Source organism: Mobula birostris, chromosome 2 (assembly GCF_030028105.1).
Source record: "Mobula birostris isolate sMobBir1 chromosome 2, sMobBir1.hap1, whole genome shotgun sequence".
Classification (NCBI taxonomy): domain Eukaryota; kingdom Metazoa; phylum Chordata; class Chondrichthyes; order Myliobatiformes; family Myliobatidae; genus Mobula; species Mobula birostris.
This window is the reverse complement of record NC_092371.1, coordinates 183215042-183240885: the sequence shown is the minus strand read 5'-3', so window position 1 is coordinate 183240885 and position 25844 is coordinate 183215042. Positions and strand designations below refer to the sequence as shown.

General features: G+C 39.6%; 1 protein-coding gene across 1 annotated transcript in view; it reads left to right on the top strand.

Annotated features, from left to right (window-relative positions):
- LOC140209840 (myelin transcription factor 1-like protein) overlaps positions 1 to 25844 on the top strand; it is a 354336-nt gene that overhangs the window by 195340 nt on the left and 133152 nt on the right. The window contains exons 10-11 of the mRNA XM_072278399.1: positions 6653 to 6864; positions 20032 to 20034. Of these exons, the coding sequence (XP_072134500.1) occupies positions 6653 to 6864; positions 20032 to 20034 (215 nt within the window). The remainder of the gene's footprint in view (positions 1 to 6652; positions 6865 to 20031; positions 20035 to 25844) is intronic.

Genomic DNA, 25844 nt, shown 5'->3' with positions numbered 1-25844 from the left:
ATTTCTCTGCAAATTTGTATATCTATGTCACCTGCCTCACTCTACCTGAAGGTGAGGAGAGTATTTCCCAGTCCTTGAGTAGAAAGTGTTTGTGATATTGAAAACACTTTGATGCACCTCAAACAATGATGAATAGTTTATGCCTATACAGTAACAGCATTGTAAAATGAACTGGAGGCCAACATGTATGAGACTTCTGGTGAGCTTCATTATCACAAAACAATATAGTTGTAGGTTACAGGTCATAGTAACTGCCTCTTTGGCGAATCCAAGCTTCCACACATTACTATTGAATAAACTGGTCATACAACCAATTTTAGTGTCTCCTCTTTTGGCCTTTTAGCTGCACTGGCACAAAAGCTTGATCTTCTTACCATTTTCTTGCTGGTAGACCAGCAGGATGGAAACCATAGCTCCTCATTGTGGCATCCTTTCATCTTGAATCTCGGAAATGAGACTATTTTAAAGGGCTCAATTCTAATTATGCCTTTTAAACCAATGCCAGGATCCACTTAAAAAGCCTATGTGCTAGAGTTCATCCTGCTGGGAAGAACACACTTTCTATGCTTGGTGCTCAGACAGAGTAAGGTGGATTGACGCAGTCTAACTTGAAAGGTCAAGTGTAAAATGAGCATTGCGTGGCGATTGGTATCTCCTAACTGCCTAATTCTCATTTGTGCATACATTTTCCACAAAACCACTTTATTCTTATGATTACTCACTTTTCATAAATTGGATATTGTTGGCAAGGCTAAGATTAATTACCCCCCTCCCTAATCACACTTGAAGGGATGTTGAGCCTTCACTTTCAATTGCTGAAGCTCCTCTAAATGATGATACTCTCCCAGTGCTGTTGGAGAAGGAGTTCCAGGATCGATGGCAAAGGTTATCATGGTGTACAACTTAGAAGGGGTTCATTTCTGTTGTCCTTGTTCTTGGTGATCAAGTATTGTCTATGTTGTGCATATTACATAATTCATTTTAACAAGGTATAAGAGAAGTGTGGTAACTGTATAATCCTGAGTTACTACAAAATTTTGTAGCAAAGAAAGAGAAAACATTTTGAGCAATTTGCTTTCTAGGTCTGTGTCCTGCTTTTTTGCTCAACTGATGTCATAATCTTACCTCGATTTCATGAATGATTTCTTGTACAGTACATTATCAGGTGCCTTTTGGAAATAACATCCAGTAATACCCTCTCACCTAACATGCTATTGATCATTAAACAGTTCAGACAGTTTATCAGACATGATTGGCAAATCAGCAGCCTAGATATGAAATACTGTATATTACAGAAACAAAATATAATTTATCCAGTTGAAAATTAGAGGCAAAATTGTAAGAATTCTTTCAGAAAGAAAACAATAGCCATAAGGGATGTTTTTGACCAAGCAGAAAAAAACAGAAGCTTCAAATGTACAAGATCCCTCAAATTTAGTTTGAAAGTAAGCACATAGTGTAAAGGGGGCTGACAGAAAGAATTCCACAAGCAGTATGTATTATTTCCAGCAGTGACTAATCTGCTGCTGTTGGCTGATAGTTAATCATCATCCAGCTCCTGCTGTTGCAGGCTGATTGTTGTTCTGCATCTGCAGTTATACCTCTGCTTCATACCGTGGTATTCACAGGGTACCCTTGGACTGATGCACATAATCAGCCCATTGTTCAGTGGCCATGATGCTCCTGCCCCTGGGATTTGGCTTGATATATGCTGTAAGTTAAATATAGGTAATTGTACTAGGATTTTATTACAATGCTATGAATATACTACCCTAATTCCTTTACTTCTGTTTTTAGTAAGGATAACTGAGAATATTAATGGCCCTGGATTATTGTTCTCAGTGTGAATCTCTACCCAATTTTTGAGGTAAAAGCTAGGATAATTTGCATTCAGCTTTGGCATGATTCAGATGGAATTGGAACTGCCAATTAGACTGTGTTCACTTTGGAAAAGCTGGGATGTCTGTAAATCCCTTGGAATAATATTTTGCCAGTTGCTGGAAAATGTGCACTGAATACTAATCACTGTTCGATGAGTGCATGTCACCTGAATGATTGGACAGTGAAATTGGTAAATTGGCTTATTATTGCCACATGGACCAAGGTACAGTGAAATATGTGTCTTTCTTACAGTCCGTACAGATCATTTCATTTCATTACACAGTGCTTCGAGGTGGTACAAGTTAAAACAATAACAGAATACAATGTTCAACAGCCACGGAGAAAACGTAGTGTAGGCACACAAAAAAGCCTGGTTATACATGCCTTCAGGCTTTTGTATCTCTTGCCAATAAGAAGGTGGAATATTTGACTATATTAACTGATTCACTGAGGCAGCGAGAAATGTGGTCAGAGTCCATACATGGGAGGCTGGTTTCCATGAAGTACGGAGTTGTGTTCAAAAATCTCTGCAGTTTTGTGCAGTTATGGGCTGAGAGGTAGCACACCAAGCCATAATGCATCTGGATAGGATGCATTTATGGTGCATCAGTAAGAACCGGTGAGGGTCAAATCAGAAGCACCAAAACGCCTATTAATGAATGTAGGAAATTTTCTCCAGATGTTTGTGTAACCAGGTGCCTATAATTATTTATAGCCTATTCTGTCATTGGTTAGAAATGTTTATTCAGGCTGTTGTAATATCCCAGTTCTTCTATCGTTAGTTTCTGCGGTGTTACAATAATCTGTGATCTGACTAATGTTCGTCAAGTCTGTGGTGAATTGATGTAACAGTTTTGCATTCTAAAATTATAAGTCCACATGTTTACAGGAAGCATCCCATTCTGGTGGATTTGGACCCTGAGAGACTTTTCATCATAACTTTTGAACAAAAAGTTTGAAAAGCTTTTGAGCAGATCTACAACTGCAGTTTTACACTGAGATCCAGCAACAATCATGAGACTTCAACAGTAGAATAACCCTACCTATCTGCTCATGTGAAGCATGAGTCCATGAGATTAAGTGATGGACACAGAAGTGACTGCAGATGCAAAACCACATGGCCTCACATCAGACTGAGACTTGAATGTACTCAAAGAATATCAGATTCTCACTGGATAAAAAATCTTTGATCAGGCATATTGACCTGTTAGTACTTAAGCATACTGTGTTCTCCGATGTATGTACCACAAATGAAGTTGCTTCCGCCCTGTTCTGATACGTTGGGGTTCAGAGAGCTATACGACTTTTGCCACTTCTAGGATGGAGGAAGCTCATTCCTTTGTTGCAGATCTGTCAAAAGATGTTCAAGGTTATTGAAAGGTTTAGTGGCAAAATAGTCACATCACAATGCACCAAACATCCCATATGACAATGAAACTCCAAACTACATTAATTAGTTCTCTCTATATTCACTTCTTAACTGCCCAATTAGTCATGTCAGAGGACTTACTGTGAGAAACTGCAGAGCACCTGATGCTTTTGGGAGCACTTACCCTGTGAAACAAAAGACTGCTAACTTCTTTTGACTTATCCTCTTTCTTTCTAGTCCCGATGAAGGATCTCAGCCTAAAATATCGACTGTTTACTCTTTTCCATGGATGCTGTCTGGCCTGATGAGTTCCTCCAGCCATGTGTGTTGCTTGGATTTACAGCATCTGCAGATTTTCTTAAGTTTGTGTGACTATCCTTGTTTACTAGCTTCTTATAATTAATGCACCAGAACACAGAGATCCTTCTGTAGTTCACTCTCTTGCTTTCATTCTCCATTTAAATAATAATCTAGATTTTCATTTCTCCTACTGAAGGACATGGCCTCACCCTTCTCCACTGTAAAACTCTATTTATCAGTTTTTTTGCCCACTCGTTTTATTTATATCTCTGTGTAGAATCACAGTTTCATTATCACAACATGCCCTTACACCTATTTTTGCATCACTGACAAATTTAGAAACTTCTGGCCTATTACCTTCTCCACATCATTAATGTAACTAGTGAACAAGTGCAGGTCAAGAACTGATATTTGTGATACACCACTGATTCCCTCCTTCCTGTCTGAAAAACTCCCACTTCAGTCTTTCGCTGTTCCCACTCCCATCGACCTTTCCCATCGTCAAAAGATACAGAAACTTGAGATGATCACGAGGCTCAAGAACAGCTTCCATCCTGCTATTATAAGACTCTTGAACAGACGTTGTAGATGGTAAAAATGAACTCTTGATTGCCCAGTCTATCTCATCATGGCTCTTACACTTGTACTGCACTTTCCCTGTAACTGCAATACAACATTCTGCATTCTGTGAATATAAGCACTTCATCAATGTACTCATATATGGAATGATGTGTCTGGATATCATGCAAACTAAGTCTGCAGAGAGGTATAAATAGGTTGTGTGTGGGCAAGAGTCTAGCACATGGAGTACAAAGTAGGCAATGTGAGGACCGGGGAGTTCTTGTGCATGAATTTCAAATGATTGTGTTTGCAGGTGCAACAGGTTATCAAGAAGGTAAATTGAATTCTTGATTGGTCTCATTGGTAAAGGGATTGAATTTTGGAACAGGGAAGTTACGCTGCAACTGAACAGAGTACTGGTGAGACCAGACCTGGAGCACTGTGTGCAGTTCTGGTCTCCTGCCTTGATCAAAGATATACTGGCTTTGGTGGCAGTGGAGAGAAGGTTCACCGGGCTGTTTCCAGAGATGATGGGGTTGGCCAAAGAAGAGAGATTGACTCACCCAGGATTATACTTGTTGGAATTCAGAAGAATGAGAGGGGTTCTTCTTGAAATGTAGCCTGGGGAAAAGTACACGCTCAGGACAACAAAGACTTTTTCGGGTTTTAATTCCTTTATCGGTTTTCGATGTTTATGTGCCAGTAGAGCGTCACAAAACAAAACGAATGAATTTATGACCAATTCTTGCTGTTACAATCTCAGTTTAACTTCCGATTCACACCCTTGTGTATGAACCGAATTGCGCGTGCAGTATAAAAATACCAGAACTAATACGGTACAAATACAGTACAAATACGGTAGTGGCAATCCTTTCCTCCCCATGCCCAGCCTCGGGCAGAACTCAACTCCAACTCCCCAACGCGTCTTCAGCAGAAAGCAAAATGTTCTCCCCACTATCCCGCGCATGCGTAATGACATCACTGTCTCCCTTAAAGGCACAGACAACTATTTTAGCATTACCCGGATGGCTGCCTAGGTACACTTTTAAGGATACTGAATAAGATCCGACGGTCAGCCAGTTGCAGAAACATATAAAATTATGAAAGGGATAGGCAAGATAGAGGCAGGAAAGTAGGTGAGACTACCAGCTTCAAAGTAGGGGATACAGATGTAGGATGAAAATCAGAAGCAACTACTTTTCCCAGGGAATAGTGAATCTGTGCAATTCTCTATTCAGGGAAGCAGTAGAGATGACCTCATTAAATATATGATTTTATAGGATGGCAGAGCAGGCTCAATTGACATGGCTGACTCTTGTTCCTATTTCTTAGACCCCTGAGTTCTTATGTCCTAAAACAGGTCTCCCTCTATGAGGTGCTAGAACACAAAATGGCAATAATTTTTCAAAATTAGCAGTCTCAACTGGAAACTAGAAATATATTGAATACTTAGTGTTCTTAAAATGACATTGTGGCTTAGCAAGACAATGGGAGCACCGTGATGTTATATGTATTGCCGATACTGATACAAGTTATAGAAAAATATAGTACCTCATGGTTTGACAACTGCCAAATTCTCATGAAACATTGTTTTTTAATAACCCTTCCTTCTGGTTTTATTAGCTTTGCTTTTGAATATACTTTGCAAATTACAGCTTGACATTCTGGAACAAATATTTTCCCACTTGTTTCTTATATTTTTTTCCTGTTATTTTTAAAGGACTGTATGATACGGGAGTATGGTCCTATGAATTTTAGCATTCCTTGGCTATCTTTCACATTATTCATATGTAACTCTATAGCAAATGCAAGCAGAGTGTTTGCTGGAGGCTTCACAGATGAATTCGACCATCATTTACATCAAGATATTTTTGGAGTGTGTTGGAGTGATACAGCTCAGGAGTGGAATCCACACCTGATTTTATTTTCCCTAATTCAGGGTGTAACAGTCATGCCTGGTACTTCAACAACCTCCCCAGATTGACTTAGGACAGATCATTAGCTCAATGGTAGTTCTTTCCTTGTCAACATCTGACATTAAAGCTGTGGCATTCCAAACTAATATATCAAAGAGATGGCCAGTATAGCCAATTTTTAATTATTAAAAAATCATGTGATTCAGAGATGTATTGGAAATTTGCACTTTATTTCTATTATTCGTAATTTCTATTAAATCAATGTTTTGTCTTTTTAAATGTCTGCAGAGTCATAAATAAGAGTTCTATTTCTTCACTAATTACAAACAGTTTATATTCTAGGAAAGCATGAATACGTTAGGGTAAATTTTCTGCTCCAGGGTCCCCAGTCCAGAAGCCTGTCTGGCAGCAACATTAATTATGGACAACAAATCATAGGCTACAGATGCACAATTTCCCAATATCTGCTCCCTGTGGGGGCTGATCCACACTGGAACACTGAAGTGGAAAATTTGCTCTTACAATTTGAATTGTTTATATCGTAACCTATGAACAAAGTGTAAATTCTTCAACAAGTATTTAAGAAGCACAGGTCCTAGTAATTTACATATCTCTTTCATTTTAGGCCTATGTGTTTTGTTAAGCAGCTCGAGATCCCACAATATGGCTACAGACACAATGTTTCCACCACCACACCTCGATCTAACCTGGCAAAAGAGCTGGAGAAATATTCTAAGACTACATTTGAATATAACAACTATGACAACCAAGTTTTTGGAAAACGAGCTATAGCTCCTAAAGTTCAGACCAGGGATGCATCCCCCAAAGGGTATGACGGTAAGAAACAAAATTTACTATATTGTAGAACAATCATAACAAATGTTTTTCAAAGAATTTTTTTAGAAGATGCCAAAATGAAACAGGTTTGAAGTTACAGGATTTATTGTACTCTGTTTTGTGAGCACTTTCAACAGTTCCTTCAAACAGTACTTGACAAAGACTAAATGTAAATACAACAAGATCTTAAAAGCATAATATTAATGGTAATTGCTATTAATGGAGTTGAAGATGACCATTCATGCCTATTACTTGGACAGAGGACAAGTGCAAAGAAGGCTCACTTGGAAGGTCATTCTTTCTTGCATCTACCAATAACAAAACTTTGGCCCTGGATATGCCAATAAGAAACCTAAGTTCCATTCGTGCATCTAAAGGGAATTCAGCTTGCACTGAACAAACAATCTCTCTCCCAGTGTTAGGAGCAACCATGCTACAAGAATTCCAACTGCTATTCTCTGAAGAATCTCTGTAGACAATCACCAAAAGATAGTATTTTGGCAAAATACTTACCTGAATGTAGAGCCTCAAAGAGATTTCCACCTTGTATCTGCAGTCTGCTCCCAGCCTTTAGTAGGTTCCATGCCTGCACTCAACCCTGAAGCCAATGAGCTCCTTTTGAGACCTAACAGCAGCGAATAAAAATCATGAACCGTTTTGTTGTTGTCCTGCAGTTGGACTCCTTGGGTTCATGCAGAGATCACTACAGATTTACTGTACATTGAATTCAGCTTGATGTTGCTTCATAAGCATCTACAAGTTGGGATGTTGAAGGAAAGTCATAATAATGTCAAAAACCAAAACAACTAATACTATGAAATAATATTAAAGCATACAGTCAGTCATATTTGGGGAAAGCTGCTTTTGTATGATCCTATTATTGTGTATGATATTGTTACATAAATTAGGGAAGTGCCAACAAAATGTGACAGTGACTGGTTTTCTGATAAGAAAATATCTTTCATTTCTCGAGCATGATGGTTTCTCAGGGACACCCAGTGAATTTGACAGAGAGAAAAAAAATCAAGAAAATGAACAGAGGAACAGATTTGTTGACAGCTTTAGCAGAGCCCTGAAGGAACAACACCTATTCACAGTGAAAAAAAAACATCTGCCACAATGTGGAATTCTTATCACCGAGACTTGAGTTAAACGTAGTGTAGAATCTTTTCTGCTATATAGTCAAGATTGAATTGCCAGAGCAGTCAGGTTGGTGCTTATTGTGGCTGCTGGCTATATGTGTTAATCCAGAAAGATTCAATCTGACAAGAGATTTGTATTAGACTTGTTATGTCCTGAATAAAGACACAATCTTGTAATGGAAGCAACACAATGTTAGAGAAGGGAGCGAAGGACAGGGGCAATTAAACTGGGATGGACAGGTTGATGATGAGGGCCAATAGAACAGTAAACTTAAAATAGACAGCACTGATTTAGAAGACCACTGCCTTTGCTAAACCCAGAGTTTTCTTAGAATTGATCCCACTGTGTTAGTGGCATTGGAAGAAATGTAAGGAGATTAAAGTAGCATCGCAGTCCTAAAGAAGTTCATCAGGCTAATTCTTGGAATGAGAGGTTATCCTATCAAGAAAGGCTACACAATTTGTGCCTGTCTTCTTTAGATGCTCCATGCTGTTCTTTCATTGGTAGGCCCTCACCTGTACCCAATCTCCCTGTTGGTAGGTCTGACACTCTGCAGCCAGCACAATATTCTGGGCTTCGAGACGTATTGATGGGAAACTTTAAGAGCTTGTGTTAGTGTTGTACAATACTGCAACATGCTTCCACTCATAGTATGGATGTCCGTCTGTTTAAGTAAAAAGGGAGGGATGGCTAGCAAGCACATGGGGCGCCCCAAAACTATCTCATGCGGAGATAGGCCTGTAATGCAGTTTGGAGTGCAATGCATTATCCTGAAGGCCAGTGGAAGCGCTTTTGGCCATATAGCTCAGCCTCATCAACCAATTTAGCTAACCTGCATTTCAAGGTCCTGTTCTATCTTTCATTTGCTCCGTAAGATTGAGGTTGGTAAGGGCAGGTGAAATGATGCTTACACTACAAGGCTTTCATCAACTCATGTAATTTTACCCGTAAATTGAAGATCATTATCTGTTGAGATTTTCTCAGGATTCCAAACCCAGGGATAAATTCTCATAATAAAATTATCAACAGTTACAGCATCATTTCTCTGAGTTGGATCAGGTTTTACCAGTGGGGATAAAAACACGATAACAAGTGCAAAATCACAACCCGTACATTTAGGTAGCTGCATGAGGTCCACTTGGAGGGCCCAGCGGCAGCAGATACCGACAGTGTTGTTCAGGGTTCAGTCTCTGGCAAATCATATAGTTGCTGTTACTTTTTTTGTTATCATTGTGAATCTCTCATTTTCAGTTATACCCGTCATCCTTTACAGTTTTGCACATCGTGTGCTTTGGGCCATAGAGTCCTTTCAGCCTCTGACGCATCACGCTGTAATTGTACTTGTTCATCAGAAGAATTTGGAAAGTATTGGCAGCCTGATCACACTAGAGTGCTACGTGGTCATAAAGCTATGCTGTTGCTGCCTTAGCAATGGAGTCAGTTCATATATTTTCTCTGGTTATTTCATCCTTTCTACGAGCTGCATAGTTTACAGCAATAATTGCAGTCCGTAATTAAAAAGCAGGAAAAGGTTCATAGTTAGTTCACTGTGTTTTATCAGAGTGCTGGCGAAGTATGAAACCCACATAGTTCTCCATTAATTGTCCATTGTCATGCGCCACACCCAAGACATAACACGATTAACTGTAAATGTTTACAGCAGCACCAACTGCAGGGATGCAGGTGTTTGCAAAGGTAAAGGATTCAGCTCCTTGAGCAGAAACCGGAGAGAAGGCAGCTGTGCCACCTCAGATGCCACATGCGATGCGCACACTGCATATCCGCAAGGATTTTCCACTAAACTTTTTCCCAGTATCAGATCAAGAGGAAAAAGCCATTAAAGAAAAATACATGCTAGAAATCCAAGCAACACACACAAAATACTGGAGGAACTCAGAAGGCCGGGCAGAATCTGTGGCAAAGAGTTAACAGTCAATGTACCTGGCCAAGACCTATCATCAAGACCTGATAAAAGGCACCAATAGAGTGGATGTGGATGTTTCATTTGGCAGGGAAGTCTAAGGCTAGAAGGCACAGCCTCAGAATGGAGGGATGTCCTTTTAGAACAGAGATGATGAGGAATTTCTTTAGCCAGAGAGTGGTGAATCTGAGGAATTTGCTACAACAGGTGGCTATGGAGGCCAAGTCATTGGGTATACGCAAGGCTAAAGCTGATAAATCCTTGATTTGTCAGGGCATTAGGGATACCAGGAGAAGGCAGGAGATTGGGGTTGAGAGGAAAATTGGATCAGCCATGATGAAATAGCAGAGCGACCTGATGGGCCAAATGGCCTAATTCTGCTCCTATATCTTATGGTTTTATTATCTAATTAGAAAAAAATATTAATTATGAATACTACAGTACATAATATGATGACAGCTTTAGAAATGTTTTACAAAACATGGCACGTAGTGCAGCAAGTACATATCACCATCTCTAATCTCACTGCCTCATTCCTGATCCATTTTCATCAGCTGTGTCAGGGTCATCCAGACACCTGTAGGTATGTTGTAAATTGATGTTGCTAGGTCTACAGAGAGAACTTGAAGTGTATTCTGTGCCAAATGTACCTCACGAAAACTGTAGCGTTTTAGCATTGATCCCTATTTTGGTATGTGAGAATCTGTGGGGGAAGAAAGAGAAGAGAAAGGAACAATATTAAATGAGAAAAGCCTTAATTAAATTCATTCATGGATAAAGTGCACAAAGTAACCAAATCCCTTTATGTAAAAAGTCTGTAGGAGACTGGTTGTTTTTCATTTGATTTGAAATACCACAATGTTAGTTAGCATTTTTATTCCAGTTATAGTATTAAAATTCTTTTACTATTCTGAACTTTAAGGAAAGGTATCCAATCAGATATTTCATTTTTGTTATGATTATTAATTTAACAGTAGAAAGATACAATTATCAGATATGAATGTGGGCTTTTGATCTTGTCGGCAATCTGGACCAGTGTTTTGGCTATCCTTAGGAGATTGCTTAAATCATTACAGACATCCAGGAAACGAAATCCAACATGGATATCAAGCAAAGTTGGAATAATCTGATGTGGCACAAAAATATATCATGCCATGGCCAATGGAGAAGAATCAACTTGTTATTAGGTCTATCCAGGTGAGGCGGAAGGACAAGAGGGTCACAGACCCTCAGTTGCCAAGGGAGACTGGAAGAATGATTTTAATACACAGTATCACAGTGCCTTTGCATATATCTGGCTTAATACCATTTTTGACATGTCTTCATAATGGATACTGATTTGAGAGTCACAAATGTGCAATCAATAGACTCTAGTCACTTGTAAAGCCTGTTGTTTAATTGAAATCATAGCTGGCTTGTTGTTGCTCCTGCTGTGACCCAGGAATCCAAATACTGAGATGTGTTCGCCTGAGAGCATCCGTCACTTAAGACATGCAGCATGACATGGATGGCTAACTCAGTGAATTTCCCTGCACAACATGCTTATTAAACCTATAACTCCTGATGACTTGGGCACCTGTCCAAATCTTCAAGCATTACTGTAGTAAACAACATCATATCTATAAAGAGGGATCTCGCTGCAATCCTTCAATGCTGTGAGGTGAGTATTATGAAATGGAAGATATTATTTGGTGATACAAGTAGATGTCAATATTCTTTGACACTGATTTCTCTTAAACTGTGGTAGCAAAATCTCTAAAATTGAAAGTTATTCCAGATTGCAGTTTGTAGATTAAGATGAAATAATAAATAGTAGATAAATTCTGTTTGCTTGCATCTATTTCAATCCTTAATAAATGCTGAGAATCTGGAACACTGTTTTTGCAGTTCACCGCTAATAACTAAATGCTTTACTAGAATGATTTATACATATATTTTAAAAATCCCTATCCGTGAATACTTTATGAATAGACTTCAATTGTTCCTTTTGTGAAGAAGTTGACTTTTAATGTAGATTATATTCTTTATTTCTTTTCAAAAAAGACAACAATTAAATGAGCAAAAATGTATCCAGAGAAAAGGCTGAAACATATCTGCAGTGACTGGAAAGATCCAGGTGAAAATAAAATGGGAAACATCAAAATCCAGAGCTGACAATTTAAGAGGAGTTTTGCAAGACTGTAGGGAAATGTGGTGCATGAGGAAAAATGGCGTAGGGAATGCTTCTGTTCATTAATAATGCAATAAGTCTTCTGGCTATATTTCTGTGGGAGTTTGAATTAGAAATTAAGTAGTAGCAGCCATATGCAAAGTGCTATAATGCTGAATCTGATTAAAATGTTATGCAACTCTTTAAAGTCAAGGTATTGCATATCTCCCTGCCAAAACAAAAGCTGTAAGTATAGTGTAAGGTAACAAAAGGTGTGTGGAAATATTGGAATTTCCTTCTGTTTGGCTAATGAGCAGTTAGACAGAGGTGATTTGCATGATTTGATCAGCATATTTAATGAGAATAAAATTGAAGTAGAAAGAAGTATAGATGACACTAAAGTGAATTTAATACTTCTTGTTACAATGAAATATTGAATTTTGTTCCTTTTTTTCTCTCTAATGCATATAGCAACAGCCCTTTCCATTTATTTAACTATGTGCTTGGAATGGAAAGGGGTGAGGAGAAAGGTCATGCTCTCTTCTAGTTGCTGCGATCAGGAAGAAGGTACACGAACCTCAGGACTCACACCACCCGGTTCAGAAAGAGTTATTACCCATAAACCATCAGGCTGTTGAAACATAGGGGATGACTTCACTCAGCTTCACTTGCCCCATCACTGAAATGTTCCTACAACATATGGACTCACTTTTAAGGACTTTTCATCTCAAGTTCTTGATATTTATTGATTATTTACTTATTATCATTATTTCTTTCTTTTGTATTTGCACAGTTTGTTGTCTTTTGTACATTGGCTGAACACCCAATCGATGTAATCTTTTATTAATTCTATTATAGTTCTTGTATTTATTGAGTATGTCCACAAAAAATGAATCTCAGGGTTGTATATGGTGACATATGTGTTCTTTGATAATACATTTACTTTGAATATGCAAACAATGGGAGTGTTGGTTGGCTTAGGTGAGTGAGAAGTAGCTTTTATTATTAACTATCTGTCTGGAATAGTAACACTTATCTGCTTCAATTGAAACCTCATGTTGGTTGAGAAGAGAAAGAATCAGTATGAAATATGAATAGGAAGCAATAGAGACAGTACAAAGAGATTTCATCAGGATGTTACTTGAAATGGAGGGCTACGGTCACAAGGAGAGATTGAATGGGCTGGGTTATTCTCACTGGAATGTAAGAGGCTGAGGGGTAACCATACAGAAATGTTTAAAATTGTGATGGGCACAGAGAGGAAAGATATTCCAGTACTTGTTCCGTAGGGCAGGACAATCCAGAACTGAAGGGTGCATGTTTAAGAGGAAAGGTGTAGGATTTTCACAGTGGTGAATATCTGGAATGTGTTGCCAGAGGAAGTTGTGAAGGTGCAGTACATACAATTATAATGTTTAAAAAGCATTTGGACTGGTAATTAGATAGGACCAGTACAGAGGGATGTGGACCTGATGTAGACAAATTGGATTAATTTAAGCATTATGTTTAGCATGAATATATTTTTATTTTATTTTATTTTATTTAGAGATACAGCAGGGAACAGACCCTTCCAGCACACCAAGCCATGCCACCAACAACCCACCGATTTAACCCTAGCCTAATCACAGGACAATTTACAATAGCCAATTAACATACTGACAGCTATGTCTTTGGATGGTGGGACGAAACCAGAAACCCACAAACACGGGAAGAAACCATGCACTTTCTTACAGAAGACACTGAAAATGAACACCGAACACCGACACGCTGAGATGTAATAGCATGATGCTAACTGCTAAGTTACCACGGTGCCCCACGGGATAAAGTAGGACAAAGAGCCCTTTGCTATACAATTCTGTGACCACCTTGAAACAGTGTCTCTTTATTTCATCTTCTGATCTATCAATAAGAACATAAAAACACAAGAAATAGGAGCAGGAGTAAGCCATCCGGCCCGTTGAGCCTGCTCCAGATTATCAAAATAAATAGTAGATAATTGAGGAACAAGAAATAATCCCTGGGCTACTTCCCTTGTTACATCCTCCAGCACAAAAAGGAACCATTTATTCCAACTGTTTGCTCTGTCATAGCCACTTTTTCAATCCATGCTGACACATTTCCTCCAACCCCTCGGGCTCTTAATTTATGCTCTAGGTTTTCCTGTGGTACCTTGTTAAATGCTATTTGTAAATCTAAGTATGCTACAATTATAGGTTCCTTCTGTCAACTTTCCCTGTAAACTTTGTCAAACGCAACTGACTTTTCATAAAATAATGTTGTACAGATTTGATTATATTCTACTTTCCTAAATAACTACTATTTTCTCATTTAATTATTTCCTCATTGACTACTGGCTTTAGCTTCTTGACAACAATAAATGATGCCTTTGCTTCCCTACCCTCTATCTTCCTTCCTTTTCGGAGTCACATTGGCTACCTGGGACTTAAGCAAGTTTGAAAGTTGTCAACCAATGAGTCCACTATCTCTGCAGCTACTTCCTTTAAAACCTTTGGGTGCAGGTCTTTGAATTTTGTTTATACCTTGTAATTGGGATTTTTACAAATTCATCAATGTTGTTCAGAATTAGTCCACCTTTCACTGTATCTAGGGATATTTGCCATGTCCTCCACTATGCAGAAAATTGAATGGTTTTTTTCTTTGTTTCTTGTTATTAATTTATCAGAATCATTCCTTTGAAATTGACACTTACATTAGCTACCTTCTTCCTATTTTTATATCCATAAAGACCCTTATTGCTTGTTTTGATATTATTACATATAAGATTATCATCAAAATTAATTTTCTCCCTTATGAGATTTTAATATTTATGTTCTAAACTCTTCCCAGTTCCCTGGCCTATCACTATCCCTTACCACTGTGTGTGCATTACTTTTCAATTTGACATCATTCTCATCTCTTTCGTTAACGATAGATTGTGCACCTTTTGTGCCTGGATAGCTTTGAATATCTGCACTGTTCATCCACTGCCACATTCCACCTTTGACAAACCCATCTTCATGCCATTATAATAATCCTTCTTATGTTGAAGGCTTGTGGTGTGCAAACTGCATCTAGAATTCTACGGCAACACACACAAGTTGCTGGAGGATCTCAGCAGGTCAGGGACCATCCATGGAAATGAACAGTCAACAGTTCAGGCTGAGTCCTTTCTTCAGTACTGGAAAGGAAAGGGAAATACACCAGAAAAAAGGTGGGGGAGGGGAAGGAGGCTAGTTAGCAGGTGATAGGTGAAGCCTGGTGGGTGGGAAAGGTAAAGGGCTCCAGGTAAAGGAATCTGATAGGAGAGGAGAGTGGATCATGGGAGAAAGAGTGAAGGAGGGACACCAGCGGGAGGCGATAGGCATATTGTGGTCACTCTCTTCTCGGGGCTCTGTAACCACACAACCTCATTACACATGACCAAATCTAAAAATTCTGGGTAGGATCCATAATGTGCCACCGTAAGAAACAATCTTTGATGTACTCTACAAATTCTTCTACGGTACCCTGGATAGTTCTCTCAATCCAATCAGTAATTAATTTATAATCTTTTCTGACAATTTGTTGTTTCCTTCAAACTTGCTTTTGATATTTTTCCGCTTATTTTATGCCCAAATGAAACATCACATTCTGCCTGTAGACTACTTCCACATGTGTCTTCTTTCCTGTGCCATACATACTGTCAACACAACACAAACTGATTATACATTATCACCTTCTGCCTCTATATCGTGACTCAGTATTGATCTGGCAACTTTCTTGATTATCAATGTCATTCTGCCTATTTTCCCTTTTGGCCTTTGGGATATTGTATAACTGGTAATATTGATGGACACTGCCTTTCTGAGGCACCGCTCCATGAAGATGTCTTGGATATTATGGTGGCTAGTACCCATGGATGGAACTGACCAATTTTACAACTTTCTGCAGTTTACTTCAAACCTGTGCAGTTGCACCCCCATACCAGACGGCAATGCAGTCTGTCAGAATGTTCTGCAGGGTACATCTGCAGACGTTTGAATGGTTTAGGTGACAAACAAAGTCTCCTCAAACTCCTCATGAAATATAGCCACTGTCTTGCCTTCTTTATAGCTGCATCAATATGTTGGGACCAGGTTAGGTCCTCAGATTTATTAACACCCAGGAACTTGAAATTGCTCACTCTCTCCACTTCTGATCCCTCTATGTGGATTGCTTTGTGTTCCCTCATCTTACACAATCATCTCTTTGGTTTTATTTACTTTGAAGTGCAAGGTTGTTGCTACAATCCCACTCAACTTCTGAAACTTTATATTCCTCCTCACTATCCTGTACTACCATTCTCTCTGTTCCTCATGAAGGATTAGACATCTTGTTCTTGGAGATTTAGCACATCCTATTTAGGAGAAAGATTTCTTTCTGAAGATGATTGGTGAAAAGCAAAATTGGAGAAAAAGTGCAGTCTTAAAAAAGAAAAATGTTGTGAATAGGTCAATGAAAGGAAAAATAATCAACATATTGAGTAGATTTAGTCTGCACTGCTTGGACCTAAACCATTGTCTATATTGTAAGCAGAATGAAAAGTGGCGCATGATGTTAAAAGAAAGACCTTCCCAATTTTCATCTATCTAAGTTAGCTGAAGATGATATTGAATAACTTCTGTTAGTCTTGCTCACGATGTTTCACCTCCATAGTCTGTCAAGCTGATCCTTTGTCCAAACAATAAAGACAAAGTCTGCCTTTGTGGTAAATCCATAACCACAACACTCCTAGACTAAAAAGAGGCTTATTTCTTGATCTTTATTCATGACCATAACTAGGAGATGTGCATGTCTGCGACAAGTTAATTTTAAGCTCTCTGCTTTGCCTTAAATTTTATATTCAGAAACAAATGAAAACATGAACAAAGCTACCATCTGGAGAATAGTGATACAGTCAAGATCTGCTTGGCTATTTCATTACAGATTATTTTGTATTATAAATAGGTGATTTCAGGTTCATGAACTCTTCCAAACTAGAAGCTGAAGGATTACTACCCTGTATTTATCTCAAATACAACTGTTGGCAAGAAACTTGCATTTTAGTGGCATGATGTTAATATATAAGATCTTGGTAATTTCATTGTGAGAATACTATACTGACTATCATCAGGTAACCATTGGTTTCCATTTTTATAGCCACCATTATCAATTCTGTCAATAAGTCTGAAAATAGAAACATAGAAAACCTACAGCACAATACAGGACCTTTGGCACACAATGCTGTGCTGAACATGTACTTACTTTAGAAATTATCTAGAGTTACCCATAGTCCTCTATTTTTATATATACAAAATATAGAAGTTCACTCTCCAGCATAGCTATACCTATAGTATTGTAATGAATAGCATCAAAAACACTTAAGACTAATAAGAAGGAACAATTATTAAAAGTGGAGAAAGAGACGAAACTGGTTCTGATGAAGAATAATATAAAGAAGATTGAGATAGTACCTGGAAATCTGAAAGTAACAAGTGACAAATGCTGGGAATCTAAAATAAAAACAAGAAATTCTAAAGACACTCAACAAGTTAGACAATATCTGTGGAGAGAAAAAAATATATAACATTTCAGATTAGCGAGCCTTCATCAGAGCTGGGAAAAGTGAGAAAATGTGTGTTCTAAAGTGTGTATGCAAAAATGCCTGTATCACTAGTTAGCTGCATGGTTCTACCACATGATTCAAGGAAAGAGGTGATTACACTGAAGAGGTACTGTGAGGGTTTACAAGTTTATTGCCAGGATTGGAAATTTTTAGTTAAGAGAGAAGACTGGATAATCTAGGGTTTGTTCTTTGGATCAGAACCTCTAGCCTCCTCTCCTCAGCCTCTGGTGGGAGCCTTAATTGATACACATAAAATCCTATCAAGCCTTGATGGAGTAAAGTTCAAAGTAATTGTATTTTCAAAGTGCCTATATGTCACCATATAGAATCTGAGACTCATTTTCTTGCGGGCATTCTCAGTAAATCAAAGAACCATAAGAGAATCAATGAAAGACTTCACCCATCAGGGCGGACAAACAACAAATGTGCAAAAGGCAACAGACTGTGCAAATACAAAACAGAAAAATAAATAAATAAGTAAACAGGTGAGCAATAAAAATGTGAGAACATGAGATGAAGAGTCCTGGAAAATGAGTCCATTGGCTTGTGAGAGCTGTTCAGTGATGGGGGCAAGTGAAGTTGAGTGAAGTTATCCCCTCTGGTTCAAGAGCCTGATGGATGAGGGGTAATAACTGTTCCTGAATCTGATGGTGAGAGTCCTGAGGCTCCTGTACCTTCTTCCTGGTGGCGGCAGTGAGAAGAGAGGGAAGTAACGGAATGGAAAATCAGGGGGGCAAAATTAGTAGTAGAATTAGAGGGGAGATGAAGAAAAATCTTCTGCGTAGGTGTGAAGTTCACTGCATGGAAAAGGGTAGAGTTACAAGTTGCACAGTTTATAAAGCCGACGTCACACTGATACTATTCTGGCTTACCCGTGACCAGCTAGACTATAGTCCCAATAGTTGAAGGTGAGTTTAGGTTGGTGGCTGTTTTTTTAACTGGCACAGTCACAATAGATCAAGTGGCTTCCTGTAGTTTTCTGTGATTCATATTCTCAACTTCTGTGTGGGCTGAAATGAATCCCATTGGAAGGAGTGTTCACTTGATGAATCTACGCGTGCTTTTCTGAGAAGTGCTTTTATTTCTGACTTTAAGAGACATTTAATTGAAGCAGCATTCAACTGCTCTCTGGTCAAACTTAAAGGATCCTCTGATGTCATTTCAAATAATAGCTGAAGAGAAGAGTTCTGTCTGGAATCCTGCCTGCTATTTCTTGAAGATATGTATTGATATTCGGTGGGTAATTTTCACCTTTCTGGCCTCATTTTACAGAAAAAAAAGCATCCTGCAGAAACTCAAGAAAAATGCAGACATTGAAACATGCTTATCAATCAATGCAATTGATCTTTGGTAAGGCATCACAATAGCATTGCAGTTAGTGTGATGTCGTTACAGCCCAGGGTGTTGGAGTTTGGAGTTAAATTCTGACGTTATCTGTAAGGAATTTGTACATTCTCCTGTGAACATGTGTTTCCTTCGGGTGCTCCATTTTTCTCCCACATTCCAAAGATGTACCGGTTAGTAAGCTAATTGGTCATTGTAAGTGTTGCTGCGATTAGGTTTGAGTTAAATAGATGAGTTGCTGGATGGTGAGATTCATTGGGACAGAAGGACCTGTTCTCCAGTGTATCTCTAAATCAAATAAAAATAAAAATAAAATTAAAATATTCTGGTGTAAATCACAGAAATGTAACAATTCTAACACTTCCTAGACCCATACACCTTAGTCTACAGTCATGCATTGCGGTAGAGCCCCACAGGATAAGAAGGCCACATTTGTTTTGCTTTTGAAATATCATTTCTCACATGCAGAGAATTGTGTTTTCATTGACTGACTTTGCACCCTTTAAAGGGCCACTCACACACTCAACCCTTCCATAGCTAGCTAGAGTTAATTTTGGAGACTCCCTGGAATTATTGAATGGTACATTAAGATTTCTCAGTGACTTCATTTGAGATGCATTGCTGTTCCTCCAGTTGGTAGCAGCGATGTTGCGCACCCATGACGTTTCAGCTTCTGTTTCAAAACCCATACCTCTACGTGAATGATGAAGCTGTCACTCTTTACTGTGGGATATACATTTCTCATGATCTGTGTCATGTTTCTGGGGAATTTGAACAAGTCCATGCAGCTGCCATATTTTAATCATCATGCTGCCTTTCCAGCTAGATTTTGGGGATGAGAGGTTTCTCCTCTTCCCCTGGCTTCTGGCTGCTTTTAGATTTTTGTCTTATTGCCATGTGCTTTTTGCTTGTGGATACTTTCTGGAATTGTCATGCTCAGGCAAAGAGATAATAACAGATGGAAGGAAAGCTTTACCAGAATACCAGATGGTACTCTAGGATTTGCTGTATTGCCAAATGGGATCTCTAAGACAGTCTCCTGTTTTGAAACTCTTTGCAAGTATGTAAAGTTCCATAGGTAGTATAACAAGATTCAGAGCATTTGTCCCAGTCAATCAATGCTGGTATTATTGCTCCAGTTGAGGACTTCCCCTCCTCATTGGAAGCAGTGGGTATGATTTACAAAGAGCAAATGCAGTCACTTCCCAGAATACTCCATACACTCTTCCCAAACCTACATTCACTGATATCAAGAAGAATGGCAGCTGCACCACTATCTACAGGTTCCACTCCAAACCAATTGCAAATGCATTGCCTGTCCTTAATCAAGAGTCATTGAGTGAAACTATATATAAACAGGCTATTCAGCCCAGTTGATCCATGCTGGCCAAGATGTCCACCTAATATATTTCAATGTGCCTACATTTGGCCTTTAACTTTCTAAATGTTTCCTATCAATGACACCATCCAACTGTCTTTTGTACGTTATTATTGTACCTGGTTCAACCCTTTTCTCTGGCAGCTCTTTCTACAGTATATACTTAATACTTTCTGTGTGAAGAAAGTTGCCCCTCAAGTTCCAAATAAATCTTTCCCTTTTCATATTGACCATCAGTGGTTGAAATCCTGTCAGCATTCTGAGAGCGCCTCCATATATAGGATTACAGCGGTTCAAGAAGCATTTCACCACCACCTTCTCAAAACCATCTAGGAATAGGCAGTAAATGTTAGGCTTGCCAGAATTGTCTCTAGCCTGAAAAATGAATGGAAATAATAAAATGCCTGCAGACTTCCACTAACACAGCCAATCATCTCCCCTGTTGCAGTGATGTGCTCTCTGGCAGCCTCAGAGTGAATCCAGTTGACATTGCTCTCCTCATCAGCAGTGCTTTTCCTGGGTGGCAACAATCTGCTCCTGAGAGGCACCTTCTGTTCCTGATAAACAGCAGGCTGGTCACAAATTGCAGGAAGCAGAGTTTTGATTGGCATAGCCCAAGATTTCACTGATGCATGGGCTTTAGAGGACATCTCCTTGAACTTCAGTGGAAGCAGAAGCCTATTCTATCAGCTGATGTTCTGCAGGGCCATCAAGATCTGACATTGAGGTCTGTATCACGGAGAGGATGTGTTCCTGTTTCTGCCAAAGTTACAGAGAATATTAGTACCAAACACACCAGGCTTCTGGGATGTTCATAGAACACTGAACAGTACAGTGCAGTACAGGACCTTCAGCCCACAATGCTGTGCTGACCTTTTAATCTAATCCAAGATCAGTCTAACATTTCCCACCTACATACCCTTTCACTTTTCTTTCATCCATGTACCTATCTAAAAGTCGGTTAAATATCCCTAATGTTCTCTCTACCAACACCCCTGGCAGCACGTTCCACATACACTTCACTCTCTGTGTAAAAAGCTTTCCTCTGACATGTCCCCTACTCTTTCCTACAACCACCTTAAAATTTTCCCTCTTGTATTTCCATCCTAGAAAAAAGTTGTTGGCTGTCCACTCTATAAATACCTCTTAACATCTTATACACCTCTAACAAGTCACCTTTCATCCTCCTTTGGGCTTAAAAGAGTTCCAAACCATCGCAGTGACCAGCTGGTCTCCTCTCTCTCTCTTTCTCTCTGTTTAAGTCCACAGTCAGCAATGTTAGCCTGTGAGTGACATCATAGTCCCGCCTCACTCAGGCGCCTAAAGCAACAGTCCACAGTAAACGAAACCTGTGGGTTCATAACAATGGTCTTGGGCCCCAAGAATCCTCTGTTCCTCTACACTGCTTAGAGTCTTGCCAACCCTGTACCCTGGCCTTAATTTTGACCTTCCAAAGTGTATCACTTCAGACTTTTCTGTATTGGACTCCATCTGCTACTTCTCAGCCCAGATCTGCATCCTGTCAATGTCCTGCAGTAATCTATGACTCTATGACAGCCAAATACACTTCAGTACTTACCTTCTCTGGATAAGTATGAACCTTGCAGGGGAGTATTTAATTGGAGCATGGAGTTTTAGGTAAGAACAGAGAGAGTTAATTGGGAATATGTCCACATCTGTAATTAGATTTGGTTAGGAGGTAGTAATGGGTCTCTTGAAGAACTTTAATGTGGATAAGTCTCTGACAGGATATACCTCAGACTATTGAGAAAGGCAAAAGATGGGATTGCTGGGGCCTTGACCAATAACTTTGTCCTCCCTAGCCACAGTCAAGGTCAAAGAGACATAGAAACAAGCTCTTCACCCCATCTAGTCTGTGCTGAGCCATTTAACCTACCTACTCCCATCGACCTGCATTGGGACCATAGTCCTCCATACACCTACCATCCATGTACAGTACCTATTCAAACTTCCCTTAAATGTTGAGATCGAGCTTGCATGCACCACTTGCGCTGGAAGCTCTTTCCAGCCTGTCATGACCCTCTGAGTGAAGAATTTTCCCCTCATGTTCCCCTTAAACATTTCACCTTTCACCCTGGACCCATGACCTCTATTGTAGCCTCATCCAACCTCAATGAAAAAAGCCTGCTTTTCCACTGAGGTTAGGTCCCAGGGGACTAACCAGTAGCAAATGTTGGTCCTTCATTTAAGAAGGGAAATAGAGATAACCCTAGACTGGTGAGTCTTACATAATAAGAACATAATAATATAAGAAATAGGCGCAGGAGTAGGCCATCTGGCCCACCAAGCCTGCTCTGGCATTCAATAAGATCATGGCTGATCTGGCCATGGACTTATCTCTACCCACCTGCATTTTCTCCGTAACACTTAATTCCCCTACTATCCAACCTTGTCTTAAATATATTTACTGATGCAGCCTCCACTGCTTTATTCGGCAGAGAATTCCACAGATTCACCACTGTCTGGGAAAAGCAGTTCCTCCTCATCTCCGTCCTAAAGCTACTCCCCCAAACTTTGAGGCTATGTGTCCTAGTTCTAGTCTTGTCTCTCACTGGGAACAACTTCCCTGTTTCTATCTTATCTACTACTTTTGTAATTTTATATGTTTCTATAAGATCTCCTCTCATTCTTCATCAGCAGTAGGGGGGTTACTAGAGATGATTCTTAAGGATAGGATTTATGAACAATTTGGGACAGTCAGTATGGCTTTGTGTGGGTCATATTGTATTTTACTAAACTGATTGAGTTTTTCAAGGAATTGACAAAGGTGATTGAAGAATATTTATCTACATGTATTTTAGTTAGGTGTTTGACATTGTCCCTCATGGGAGGTTAATTTAGAAGATTCCTGTCTAATGCTAGCACACTCTTTCCTAAAAGTAAGGGGTAGTGGTTAATGTGATTTATTCTGGCTGGAAGTCTGTGACTAGTCGTGTTCTGGAAGGGATCTGTACTGGGACCTCTCCTGTTTGTGATATATACTGTATAAATTACCTAGATGAAAACATAGATAGGTACATTAGTAAGTTCACAGATACTACAAAGATTGGTTTTTTGGATAGTTTAGAAAGATGCAGTGGGATAAAGATAGGGATAAAGATCAATTATTGATATGGGTGCAGAAATGACAAATGGAGTTTAATGCAGCCAAGTGTGAAGTGTTGCACTTTGGGAGATCAAATGCAAAGAGGCAGTGCACTGTTAATAGCACAACCCTTAACAATGTTGATGCACAAAGGGACCTTGAGGTCCAAGTCCATAGTTCCCTGAAAGTGTCTATACAGATGAAAAGGGTGGTAAAGAAGGTGCATAGCATATTTGCCTTTATTGGTTGAGGAAATGAGTTCAAGTATCAGGAAGTTATTTTGCAGCTGTATAAAGCTCTAGTTAGGCCATATCTAGAGTACTGCATTCAGTTCTGATCACCTCATTTGTAGGAAAGATGTGGGGGCTTTATAGAGGGTACAGGAGCGGTTTACCAGAATGCTGCCTAGATTAGAGAGTACTCTATGTGCTATAGGGAGAGGATGGACAAACTTGGGTCATTTTCTCAACAGCAGAGGAAGCCCAGAAGAGATATAATAGTTTTTTATAAGATTAGGAGAGGCATAAGTAGAGAAGACAGCCAGTATTTTTCCCAGGGTTGAAACTGCTAACATTAGAGGGCATGGAAAATAGATCAGAGGGGATACATTCAAGAAGATGTATCAGGCAAGTGTTTACACAGAAAGGCCTAGAGTAGGCTGTGAAGGATGGTGATGGAGGCAATTACCATAGAAGCATTCAAGAGGCTCTTAGGTAGGCACATGCATGTGCAGGAAATGGAAAGATAAGGACATTGTGTTGGTAGAAGGGTTTAGCTTGGCATTTGATTACTAATTTAAATAGTTTGGCACAACATTGTGCACAATTCAACCTGTTGTTGTGCTGTACAAAGTTCAATTCCTCTGTGCTGAAAATAATATGTAAGCTCTCCCCTGAGGGATCATTTTCATAACAAGGGAATTGAGTATAAGAGCAAAGAGGTCCTTCTGCAGCTGTACAGGGCCCTGGTGAGACCGCACCTGGAGTACTGTTTGCGGTTTTGGTCTCCAAATTTGAGGAAGGACATTCTTGCTATTGAGGGAGTGCAGTGTAGGTTCACAAGGTTAATTCCTAGGATGGCGGGCTGTCATATGTCGAAAGATTGGAGCAACTGGGCTTGTATACTCTGGAACTTAGAAGGCTGAGAGGGGATCTTATTGAAATATATAAGGTTATTAAGGGATTGGACACGCTGGAGGCAGGAAGCATGTTCCCACTGATGTGTGAGTCCAGAACCAGAGGCCACAGTTTAAGAATTAGGGGTAGGCCATTTAGAACAGAGTTGAGGAAAAACTTTTTCACCCAGAGAGTGGTGGATATATGGAATGCTCTGCCCCAGAAGGCTGTGGAGGCCAAGTCTCTGGATGCTTTCAAGAAAGAGATGGATAGAGCTCTTAAAGATAGCGGAATCAAAGGTTATGGGGATAAGGCAGGAACTGGATACTGATAGTGGATGATCAGCCATGATCACAGTGAATGGCGGTGCTGGCTCGAAGGGCCAAATGGCCTACTCCTGCACCTATTGTCTATTGTCTATCTTCTTATCCACTTGGGATAACAGCAGCTAGTTAGAGTCAGGTGCCTCCCCAATGAAATATATACTTCAGATCTATCCTTCACGACCTCAGAGTTCTCTATTGGAGCTGGTGATTGGTGACATTTGGTGCATAGAAAGGAAACTTGCTTCTTCCTCCATGTTATTGTGGAGCAAGTGAGAAAGTAGGCACTGCTGATTCAGGAAGGCACAACGATGCATTTGGAGCCACTGCATCCTTACAGCTCCAGTCCCTGTTTCAACTCTGACCTCAAATGTTCTATATGTGGAGTTTGCCCATCTTTCCATTATAGTCTGAGTTCTCTCCAATGGTTTTGCCCCACATCCCAAAGATACACAGGATGCTAAATTAATTGTCCACTGTAAATAGTCCCTGGTGTAAGTGCAAAACAAAACAAACTGCTGGAGTAATTTTATGCTTTCAGTGAGGAAAACATCATCTATGGAAGCAAAGAGATGGTGAACGTTATGGGTGAGAATCAAAACTCAGAGTGTAAAGAAAAGACTGCCAGTATCTAGCGAAAATAGAGGGGACAGAGTGAGACAGGTGAGGGGGGCATCTTGGGCGGATGGAGCTAGGTGAGGGAGGGGTGGAGTTTGAGGCAGGATTTAGTGGATGATTGTTGGAAACAGAAAAGAAAAAAGGGGGTGTGTTGGAGACAAAGGCTGGAAGGTGATTACTGAAACCAGATAAGGGAAGGGTGAAGGGTGATGGGCAGATGGAGCCAGATGAAGAGGAGGTAGGAACCATCAGCCATTAGA